General features: G+C 35.1%; 1 protein-coding gene across 5 annotated transcripts in view; it reads right to left on the bottom strand.

Annotated features, from left to right (window-relative positions):
* PDE4B (phosphodiesterase 4B) overlaps positions 1–12605 on the bottom strand; it is a 568971-nt gene that overhangs the window by 360837 nt on the left and 195529 nt on the right. Inside the window, exon 1 of one of the 5 annotated variants that reach the window (XM_012442574.3) lies at positions 8712–9861. The exons of 3 other annotated variants lie outside the window; for them this stretch is intronic. In XM_012442574.3, the coding sequence (XP_012297997.1) occupies positions 8712–8947 (236 nt within the window). In that variant the 5' untranslated portion in view covers positions 8948–9861. Of the gene's footprint in view, positions 1–8697; positions 9862–12605 lie in introns of those variants that run through there. One more of the 5 variants, XM_012442575.2, reaches the window with a different exon arrangement.

The raw sequence follows: 12605 nt of genomic DNA, 5'->3' as shown, positions 1-12605 counted from the left end.
TGAACCCATGATGCAGAAGTTGCCGTGAGCCGAGATCATGCCCCTACACTCCAGCTCAGCTGACGGAGCAAGACTGTGTCTCAAAAAAACAAAAGACAAATTACAAAAAATATATATATATACTTCACCATACAACCCATCAATGCCACTCTAAGATATTTACCCAAGAAAGATTAGAATATGTTTACCCAGAAAACTATATATGAATGTTTATATCATCTTTATTCATAATAGCCAAAAGACCAGAAATCCAAATTTCTATCCAGTTGGTGAATAGATAAACAAATTGTAGTATACCCAATACAAAGGAATACCACTTAATAATAAAAGGAAATAAACTACTGATAAATGCAAAAACATGGATGAATTGTAATAACATCATGCTAATGACATGGAAACTATTTCATATTTTAAAATAAATAAGAGTTTTCTTTTGATCCCAAAACTACTGCTCTCCATCTAAATGTGTTCTCTTCAACATTAAGAAAGTGTATATATGATTTTATACACAGAAAGAGACACAGAGATAAATAAGAGAAACCACTAACAATTAGTATATCTAGGTAAAAGGTGTTCATTGTACTATTCTTCCAACTTTGAAATTTTAAATTTTCACTACCAGTGATGTCTCATGGACCCACAGTTACTTACATCCTCCTCAATTATCCTGCTGCCATTCCTGGACATGTTAGATGAAGATAATTTTAATGTTATAAATTACCTGAAAATGTCTGTTACTTTATCAAGCACAACTAAACATTATTTTCTCTCTATATTCATTTAACTCTTAAACTGGTAGTTTTCAAGTATTTGGAGATTATGGAATTTGTGTGAAAATCCTCCAAAATTCTCTAAGCATATGATCATCCATGTTGCTTTGTTCTGACCCAGAACCAGGAAACAGATCATCACCACCCTCTTTTTCAAGGAATTCCCAAATTTCCTAGAATACTGATTTTCCAGAAAATACAGTTTGAAAGAAGCACTCTTTGAAGTCACATTATTCTCCACCCCCTTAATTCCAATCTGCATAGTTTTCAATAAACCTGAGTTGTAAGAGGTATAGTTAGGAAGAGGAGGACAAGCCTGGGTCTGTCAGGGGAACACATCTTCTCATAGGCATTCTCTTTCACAAAGGTCTTGAGAAGCAGTCATCCTCATTCTCCCTAAGTCTGGACAAGAAGTAACCTGAGAAGTTGAGTTACTTTTCATTTCAATCTAAAGTATACATAGTGATATTCAAACATATTTATGTCAAACAAAATACTACCAGTGACAGAGGTCCCCAACCTCCTAGTTCAGGAAAAAAAAATGAGACAAAACCAAGTGAATAGTTTCCCTCCCAGTGATGTCTTTTCTAAAGTTACAAGGGTTATTAATTCGCAATTTCCTCACTCTGCAAGTCGTAGACTTCTTCCTTCCAAGTTCCCTGGGGAAATCCTATAAAAAGCTCAAATTGCTGTAGCTGCTGCTAGTTAATATTGTAAATGTCGCATCAGTAAAAAAACAGAGATAATTAAGCATTCTAATGTATGCTATGTAAACATTTTGAAGACAAAATAACAAATAGATTCCTCCATACAGCACTTCTCCTCACGCAGTTGGTGAAAGATATGTAGAGGTTTCCTGAGTTGAAGCACCAACCGTGCTACTTGATGCATGAAAAATAACCAAATAAATAATTGTACAGTGCTACAGACAAATATTTACTTTACAGCACTACAGTCTAGGTAGTATGATTTGTACACGGTGACTTAATTAAATAAGCTACCATGTAAAGCACTTAGGCTCTAGTGAGATATTATAATTAAATCTGTATCTGCAATATCTTAGAATACAATATAGAAAGCAAATCAGAGTAGCTGTACTGACAGAAATGGAGCACAGCTACTGGGAGATGAATGGAGAAGGATGCTTGTAAAGTAAGTATCAACAAGGCTTCCTTTCCGCTTCCTTCATAACAAGCTAAAGGAAAAGTGCTCAAAGAATAAAGAGCAGGAAACAGAAACCATATTCATTCATTATTTTATTCAACAAGTATTTGTTAAATGACTGCCTTTCTTGTAGGCTCTCAGGATAAAGAAAACAAGAGAGAATCTCTGCCCTCATGCAATTTAGCAGGGATGGCAGACAATAAAAGGATAAAACAATATAACAAATAAACATGTCTATAATGTATTTTCAAGTAATAATAAGTACCAAAGAGACAAGGAGGTAGAAGGTGAAAGGGTACTATTTAGATAGGGGGGCCAGCGAAGGCCTCTCCAGATAGTGATATCTGGAGATAGCAGAATCCTGAATGGACATAAGAGGAAACCATGTGAACATGCAGATACTTTTCTTCCAGGTAGAAGAAAAGCAAGCAAAGGCCCAGAAGCATATACAGGATTAGTTTGTTGAAGAACAGAAAGAAGACTCACAGGACTGGAGGACAGGAGATTAGGTTGGAAGCAGCCTGGGCCCAGATAATATAGGGCCTGAAAACCATGGTAAGCATTTGAGATTCTTTTCTAAGAATCACTTAAATGCTTCTGGCATAATGTTGCAAGTGCATTGACAGTGATGTTAGAGAAGGAAGCACTATAACCATCCAAGGAGAAAAACTGAGAGATAAAAAAACAGAAAGAAATAGAAAAAGAAAGCAAGTGGGATTTAGCAAAATGGGCTTAGCCTTTAGCAGTAAGGCAGCTGGCAAGCTTGCTGGGCCACCTTCCGGCATGTGTCCTGGGGGTTGTCACCATTAGTTTACAAAGCCCTTTTTACAGTAAGTATTTAAAAATCCAATATATTGAAGACTTTAGGACACTAAAAGGTGAGGAAAACACTATTTATAGATGTACTGATAAAATGCTTGCTCTGATTAAAGCAACAGACTCAGGCTATGAGGCACAGATTTCTACTGGCATTTGATCCAGACTGTGGACTAAGATAATGCCTACTATTTAAAAACAAAAACCCACTAGGAGTCTGCACTTAAAGCAAAATACAAAGCACCTCTAGTAAATTAGGACTGAGCTAATAGGGTTTTCCCCAGATGTGCCCATCCTCCTATGCACCTTTGCTGATTGTTTGATGCATGTGGGGTATTGTACCAGCTAGTACTATGTACAGCATCATGGTGTAAGTGATAAATGCAAGAGACACCAAGTTCACACGCTTTCCTTTCAGTTTCCATAAACCATAATTCGTTACGTCATAAAGCATGTCAAATGCATAGTTTTCAATGTTATGGGATATACAAAATAAGTAGAAGTCATTATATCTCAAATACACATTGTCCCTTTTCCCTTTGCCTTTAAACTCCTCATCTTCTAATCCATTCTCCACCTGACCTGCAAAGTACCTTTCCAAAATAAAAATGATACATGGCAATCCCTTTCTCATAACCTGTCGTGGCTCCCCACTGAGGATGGATGGGCTAAAGGCCAAGTCTTGTTCATGATATTGGAAGCCCTAGCAAATGGCTCCAATCTACTGGCATAGTCTTATTTCCTAGCTTTCCCACCTTGCATCCTTAGGCTGAAACCCCAGTCAACTATGTGTACTTTCACTCGTGCTCAGAGTCAAATCTCAACTCAGTTATTTTCTGTGTAAACTTGAACAAATTACTTGTGCTGTCTGACCTTTATTCCTTTTCCTATAAAATGAAAATAATAGTATATAACTCATGGGGTTTTTATGTGATTAAATGAGTAAATACATTTAGAACTAATATCCATCACATTATATAAGTGCTGAATATATTAGAGCTATTATTGCTATTATTTGTTAACAGGATTTCCTAATTATTACTCTTTTGGCCAAAAGAATACCTTTCCTGCCCATTCTTCTCCTAGAAAACTCCTATTCATTTGTCACAACTCCACAAAAGCATCATCTTTTCTCTAAACTTCCCTTAACACATTGACTCACTCTCTAGTGGTAATTATTTCTTCTGTGCTCTCATGACAAGTTGAACAACACACTTCAGTAGCATTATTTCCACACCATGGATTAATTATTAATTCACAAGTTTGTCTTCCAGCTAGTATAGGAGTTCTTTGAAGACAAGGACTCTTTCTCATTTTGTGCCTCCTAAGTCCAGAGTCGAGCCTGGTGCATAGTCAGCTCTTAACAAATGTTTTGTTCAAACAAATGTTCAATCAATAAATATGTAAAGATAGACATCTGTCAAAAAAATTTCAATATTACCAAGAAAGAATTTGAGGAAATTGATCAATAATGCTAGCACAGATTCAGTAGATTTAGCTAACAAACTAGGACTAAATTGTATAATACAGCAAGCACGTCTACAGTTCTGAGAAAGGTCAATCATGTACCATATTCACTGTTGTTTTTTTTTTTCCTATTCTTCTCCACTTAATCCAGTGTTGTCTTGCCAAGTATAAGCCCCTTTAGAGTACTAACTATGGCTTTTAAAACTTTTGTATTCAAATGTCAGATACACAAGTAAAGACTTCATGAAGCTTTGTTAAAATGAGAAAAGATTTCCAAGATATAGATAGGTAAAACTAAATGAGGAAAACGAATACAAGTCTCTTTTCTCCTACTAACTTCTAATTAGAAAAATGTTGTTTCCTGTGTGCAAGCACGGTCAGACAGATAGAGGATGGTGCTCACCAGTATAAGAAGAGAGCTCCAGAAAAGAGCAGCAATGCAACGAGGCAGTGTGTGTGTGGGGCGGGGCGGGGGGGGGGGGGGCGGGGGGGCGGTTGGCCCAGGATATATTCAAGACCATCGCCGTAGCTTTCTTCAGAGAGCATCATGTTGCTAATGATGAAAGAGAACTGATGACTGAGGTTGAGACATCAACAAAGAAGGGAAGGTTATAAAAGCTGGACACTGTGACAGGTACCAGGCAAGCATAGACAGGCCATCCAGACCAGTTAGGATAACACTGTGCTTCAGAAGTTGTCATCCCTAATGTGGGGTTGGGGATAAACACTATGCTTACTTGAGAACTCTGGCAGTAATTTTCCAATTCACTAATGCTGAAGGTTCCATCGACTTTGCAACTTATTACATGCTTCATATCTATTTATTTTCATATCATCTAGCAAAGAGTGCGGTATCCACTTTCAGGTTTCAGAATTCAAAGAAAAATTTGGAAATTTGAGATGGTGGTTCAGATTCAAAATGATGATTAATGGAATATAAACACCTAGAAGAAGCTAAAGCAATTCAGAACACTTTTGATATCTGCCACAGGTAATACTGAAAGCATCGTGAATTTGGAGTATATTTATACTCCAAATGAAACTTAAATGAGATAACATATGCAGATATTCTAGTAAAAAAAAAAACTTAAAATATAGTAGGTGTTGGAATACATGTGGGTTGAATCAGAGTTTTTTTCTCTTCATGCTCACAGCAGTGCTCAATTACATATGTTGAGTGAATGAAAAAGAAAACTCTGGCACCAGTTAATAATGATCTACAGATTCAAGCAAACTCTTACGCATTTTTTAATTAATAATATCCACTGAGTGGAAAATAGATTATATATAACATATAAATAATACAGATTAATCATGACAAATAACTTTTCAGTACCTGGACTATAAAGTAGTAAGATTGTGTACTAAGTGAGGTTTTAGAAGTATTTTCTTTAGAGTCTTAAAAGTAGGACAGATTTTCATATGTTAAAGATGGAGTGATTGTGGTCCTGCCCAAGGGTAAAAGGAAGTAATGAGGTAATCATCCAAATTCCTTCCAGATTTAGGATTTTGTAAATACTCTGATTAGTGATAACACATTGAATACCTACATTTCTTCAGATATTTTTAAACAATCCCAGAGTCAGAATTTCATAAATATTTCTTAAATCTTCTGCCATTAGTTTACCATTCATAACTTGGGTTTTCGAAGCCAGAACTTCACATTCATATGACTAAAATATGAAATCTACAAATAAAAACTGTTCAGTGGGTTTGCATATAAACTGCATCCTCTGTATTGTTTCGCTTCATCATGAAAATTACTTTAATTTCAACGCTGGAATCAAAACAATCCAATCTTCTTAAAAGAAGCCTACTGTCTACTGTAAAGTAATAACATGTTTTTAGAGACTTCTAAGTGCATATCTTGGAATTTCTAACTTAAGTGCATGCTTTGGAAAATGCCAATCGTTGATCGTGAAAAGCTGGTTACATTTCACTATGACCAAAAGGCAAAAATAAAGTACTTATGCTCTTATTTCCTCATGTAACCATTTCATCTAATGTAAAAAAGCACATAAAATTTTTTGGAGACTCAAGAAAGAAAAGTTTATTACACTCACAAGTCTTAGAGACAGGAGATATGGCAGCCCATAAAGAACCACATATACTCATTGGAAAGACGTTAGGGTGCTCAAGAGACAAAAATGTGAAGCAAGGGGAAAGCATTAAGCATTAGGCCATGGGAAAAAAATTCTTAAGATTTGAAAAAAATCATGAAAATACATAAGATATATGTCTATTTTCCAGAAAGAAATTTTCATTGCATGTTTTATGAAAATAAATATGAAAAATGTTAAGCATATATTCAGATAAAACAATACAAATAAATATAAATAAAGACTTAAAATGAGCTGAAAACAAACTGTGATATAGTTTTACTGAGAAACATCAGAAGGGGAATGTGTGAGTTGGAAGAATAAATGGTGAAAATGAATCATAGTCATAACTAAAGTTACTTTATAAGTTTAATGATTAATGGATTATTTTAATCTATATTATAGAGCATTATCTCAAAGTCCTATGTTTTCTTTTTTGGCAATTGTAAAATTTTGTTTTAACTCAATTAAGAAAATCATCTTATTAGCGTAGGTAACCTCAGATATCATTTAATTGTTCCTTTTACAACTTGCTGCAAGAAAATTTGTATAATGTATGAGTAAAACTAGCCCTTTAATTATTTTAAAATTTGGGTTCTTTGGAAAAGTAAAAAACTCCAGTATTTATAGCTCTATGTTCCTAGCAAATCAAAAATCTATTAGAAGAAAAAGAAAGGTCACACTATTGTATTCAGAACTCTGTATTAAGAAAAATATTACCAAGGGTTTAAGAAGACATTATTATCTAAAAACTAGCTATCTAAAAAAATATCCTTTTGGTCAAACTAGTGATTTAATATTTACTCAAGTAAGAAAACATATGCATCTATTAATAATATATTTCCTACATATATTATTTTCCTAACTAATTAAGAGTATGTTTATATATATATATATATATATATCTTCCCTATTCAGTTATACTACTTAGCAAACTATATGAAAATACACACATGTTAGGGGTGGGATAAAGCACAAAAGAGAGGACTTCTTCAAATCAGTACATCCTTATACATAAACCTTCTCTTTCTACAAATGTTACCACCATTGGTAGGCTTTGAAAGACTAACCACATGCACTCTGCAAATAAGAGATTACAATTAAACAACATGATTTAATACATCGAGAAGATTACCAAAGAAATTCTGCAATAAAGCCATTATATGAACAGTCCATTGTCAGAAAGCAAGAATAAGCACATCATATATGCCAGGCAAAGTATGTGTTGGCTAAGCATGTGGTATCCATCAAAGGCAAGCTATATCTTTCTAGGCGTAACTTTAATTTGCCAATGCACTATGCAGTAAATTAAGCACACAAACATTTTAGATAAGTAGAAAATAACTCAAGTGAATATTAATTTTTAAAAATCAGATCTCCTCAGTTTATAATGTTGATTGGCAATCCAGCATGTAGTCACAAAATCACTGTATTAGAATTGCCTTTAAGATGTACAAGCTCCCTTTATTGCTATGGTCCCTGCTAGATAAAACTAAGGTACAGCTACCTAATTTTTAAAGGTACCTTAATCTGAAAGAAAACATATTCTCCAAAAAATCTGAAGTGGCCTGTCTTTTACAGTAAAAGCGATTTAATTTTGTTGTGTTTTTCCTTATATTTCATTATTATACTGTTTAAGGAGGTTATCCTACATTTATATACCTTGTAAACATATATATTAAAGGTGGCAGGCTCAGTGCAAGTTTTACAGAGCATTCTTGAATTTATTTGCTGGGCATTATAAAAATATCTATAAATGTTAAGGTACTTTTTTTTTTTTTTTAAGAAAAGAGGCTCTTAAAAATAACAGCATTTTGGAATCATAAAGTAACCATGCAATTTCAGAAGTAGGAACTTAGATTTCCCTTTCCTTAAGTAGTGTAAAGATAAGTCAATAAATCAAAATCTCACTGGTTTATACACTATAAACATGGTGGCACAATAAATTAAGTTTGACTTCATACATTATCTTAAAAATAAATTAGAACTAAGAATAAAAGACTTATCCATGTCCCAAAATTATTTTGTTTAAATCACCAACAATCACAAAACGAAAAAGTCACCTACCACCTCAACAGAGATGAAACAAAAAACTGACTTTAAAAATTCATTTATTACTCTACTTACCTAGAATTAGCTATGTATTCTGATAAGCAGCAATTTTAAAGACTCTACAGTTAAAAGCATGTTTTATGTGGAAATAGCTAGTAGCACAATGACAATTTAGCACACAGTACATTTATGTATTCTTCAGCTGACCTGGTCTCTATTTATTTCACACTTGTGGTATGTATTAGGAACAAAACTCAAATGTTCCATTTTCTACATTGCTAGATCACTAGTGCTAATGCAAGAATTTGAAAAGCATTGTAGATACCTACAAGTCTCGTCTTACCATGTATGAGCCACAGTGAAGCGACGACGCTGCCGAATGCTTTTATTCACCAGCAACTTTCTGAAAAAGCATGGTGAGTTCCTTGGTGAACTGCGTGGAGAAATTTTAGGAGATGTAGGTCTGTTTCCTGGTAATCTCGGAATCTCAAGTTCTAAATGCATTTGCTCCTTGAAAGTCTTTATGCAAACCTCAGGTTCAGAAGCAGCAAGTTCCTTTGAAGAATCTTTTGCTGTCATGTCTTGTAAGGAGTGCTAGCTTTCACCATCCAAAACAAAAATCTCAAACATAGCAGAGACACTGCTGCAGGTTAGAAGACTGATAAGTCTGCAAACTATTTCCAGTTTAATTTACGAAGCTGTGACTCCAATGTATGAGCTTCTCAGAGCAAGAGCAGCATACTCGAAGAATGGCAAGTCAGGCTGTCACAAGGAGCTTTATCAGGCTGGCTTTGCCTCTGAAAATGCGCCAAAGTGCTTCCAATGTCAGTAGCCTCCTTGTGGATGAGGTTTGTCTGCAAGCTACACACTGACATTCACTGAATTCATTCAGCTGAATATATCAACTCATGAAATATTCATAAGGGCTTCTGATAAATCCTTTACATGTTTTTTTTTTCTAAAAAAATCTTATCAAACAAGCTGCATTCACTAATGGATAGTAAGCAAAACCTAGTCACTTGTTTTGTGTGCACAAAGAGCAGATCCAGAAACCGTCCAGCATGTGTAATGTTTAAAGTCTTCATTCAGAATTATCTTGCTCTGTAATGCACACAACAGTAACTCCACCTACCAAATGCTATTGGCCCAGGATTATTTAAACAACTGCACTCTGTTTCCCCCTTAACAACACCCTTCATCGCTTTAGATTTCCACAAAATTTGTGAGGCTGTCTTTATCACAGTAAAAACTGATTAAATACGGGATTGTCAAAAAAAAAGCTAGCTAAAATAGTCTTCTGAATTCCATTTTTGAAAGAAAGAGCTGATTTGCTGAAGTTTTTTTTTTTTTTTTTGCCCCTCCCTTCTCTAGAAGATCCAAAACAGCATCAATATAAAAAATGTCAGCGAACAGGAAAACATTGGATTTGGTTCATGCCCCCAAGGAATTTAATGCCCAATCTTCATTCCAATAAACATTACCCTCATTCTTCTGTTTAAGCTCATTGTTCATGGGTTGCCAACAGCAGCTACTCTGTATTAGACACACAGCCACTTTGACAGCAAAGCTCACCAAAACTGGAATGAAGGTAACAACCAGGAAAAATGAATACTCTTAGTTAAAGCGCAGAGTCCAAAGTCAAGCACTATGCATGTGTTTGTGTGTGTGCAGGTATGTGTACAAGATATTGTATACTTGTGTGTGGGCATATACATTTGAGAGTGTGTGTGCTCTTTGTTCACAAGGAATGCAAGTGAGACCTATGGGCAGGGGAGTCCAAAAAATGCCTCAAGTCCAAAAGTAGATCGCTGTAACCTGATATCCAGATACATGTTAGAATACAGCTTCTATACTTTAAAAGGCACATCGGGAAGTAGAAAGAATATAGTGGTGCTTGAAGTTTCTGGATGTTATGAAATGTCTATACCAGCAATGATTGTCACAAGGGCCAGCCTGATCTCAAATAAATTTGACAAAGCAGAACTAGGGCTCATTAGCAAGAATGACAAAAAAATGATTCTCTGTAAGATTTCAGTGAAAAAGGCAGACGTTTAATTCTCCCACTAAGATGTGAAGTCTTCTACCCTTATAAAATCATTTGGGCTAGGTACAGTGGCTCATGCTTGTAATCCCAATACTTTGGGAGGCCGAGGCAGGCAGATCAGTTGAGGGCAGGAGTTTGAGACCAGTCTTGTCAACATGTGAAGACCCCTTTCCTAAAAAAAAATACAAAAATTAGCCGGGCTTGGTGGCACATACCTGTAATCCCAGCTACTCAGGAGGCTGAGACATGAGAACTGCTTGAACCTAGCAGGCGGAGGTTGCAGTGAGCCAAGATCATGCTGCTGCACTCCAGCCTTGGTGACAGAGTGAGTCTCTGTCTCAAAAAATAAAATATTCACCTGTGTCAGATATTGTGGTTAAAATGTGCTAAATATCTAAAGGATGAAATAAGAGCAGACCAACTCCTACGTGTAGTAGCAACTAAGACCCATGCCAGTCCTTGAGAAAGTGGTTCAAACATTATAGGAAGAGTTTAAAGTACTGGTTTATAGGTACTACTCTGGAAAGCATAATGACATTATAATAATTAACCAAAATATATTATGAATAAAAGCACAGTCATGGAATCTTAGAACTTGCACTGAATCCTGGTAATCACCTTGTTCAGCTCCTCATTTGAAAGACAAGGTAGCAGAGCTAGAGGATTTAAGCAACTTTCCTAAAGTCACATTAGCAGATGATGTTAGAGCTAAAACTAAAACCTAGGTTTTTTGATTCCCAGTTGAATGTTCTTTGATTCAATTACAAAATGGTAATTTTGTTCAGGTAGGCTCTAATGCATTTTTTAATATCTAAAGATATTTTAACTGCCCTATTTGAGAAGACAGATTATTAGACAGGAGAAAATATGGCTATGCTACCCATTATTTCCTGAATTATGAAAACAAAGCTGGGACTTTCCTCCAGCAATAATATGACTTAAAACTGGGACATGAAAATATGTGATTTTGCCATTATTCAGAGTGATGTATCAGCAAAAACTTAAATAGCAATTTGAAGTTACAAAAGAGATTTCTCATATTTACTTTTCAAAACTGCCAAAATATAGTAAGCATTTTAGAAATTTCTTCCTAAAAATATTACAGTAAATCTCACAATCAAGATTTAGCTATATGTGAACAGGAGTTTAGATAAGAAAATGTTGACATAAACCTACCTAAAGCGGTACAATAATGCGTTTATAATTACTTTCCAATCCTTATTGCCAATATATGTGACATCATGTGGCATTCCACGTTACTCTTCTCACTTTACTTACTATGACAGCCAAGGTCCCAATTAAAGAAATTTTGAGAATCATCCTAAGATGCGAAGTTCACAAAACCATGTAAAGTCTGTTAACTCTACCTACTCTAGAAAGAATATTAGGAATACCAAAGAGAGTCACTTGAAATATAAAACTTAAAAGATAATCGGACTGTTTGAAAGTCTGAATTACTTATTTCTGAAAAAAAAATGTTTAAGGTAAATGCATAAAAGTTTGTTTTTAGAGCCAAACTGCTAAAAAATAAAAAAGTGAGATGCTTTGCCAAATATTGAAATCAAAGATGAGTCTACAAGATAGGAGACAGGCAATGCTATCTAAGAAAAAGTAAACATAAGCACAGTAAAAAGAAATCCCATGCTATATTTCAACAAAGAATACTATTTGAGAGAGACAGCCAGGAGAACAAAAGAAAAAGCAAATAGAGTCTATGTGATAGAATCTGTGTGCCCTGTCAAGTGCCTAGGAAGGAACTAATGGATAAAATGAAAACCTTCCTGTTCATGTATAATCCTTAGCCCTTAGCATCTCAGAAGGAGAAATGAGTAATTCCCAATTAATTTATAAATGTACGGATACCTGGGAATTATTTGAGAATTCAAATTAAAGGTATGTCTCAGTTTTATTTTTTATAACTCAATTACATTTTATTTTATTTTATTTTATTTTTCAGACAGAGTCTTGCTATGTCACCCAGGCTGGAGTGCTGTGACATCCTCAAGGCTCACTGCAACCTCTCCCTCTGGGTTCCAGTGATTCTCCTACCTCAGTAGGAGATTACAGGCGCCCGCCACCATGCCTGGCTAATTTTTTGTATTCTTAGTAGAGATAGGATTTCGCTACATAGGCAAGGCTGGTCTCGAACTCCTGGCCTCAAGTAATTCGCCTGCCTTGGCCTCCCAAAATGCT

The sequence above is a fragment of the Aotus nancymaae genome, unplaced genomic scaffold, assembly GCF_030222135.1.
Source record: "Aotus nancymaae isolate 86718 unplaced genomic scaffold, 86718_ANA_hifiasm-v0.15.2.pri h1tg000007l, whole genome shotgun sequence".
NCBI lineage: Eukaryota > Metazoa > Chordata > Mammalia > Primates > Aotidae > Aotus > Aotus nancymaae.
Note: the sequence above shows the minus strand (reverse complement) of the source record. Positions and strands in the feature narration are given on the sequence as shown.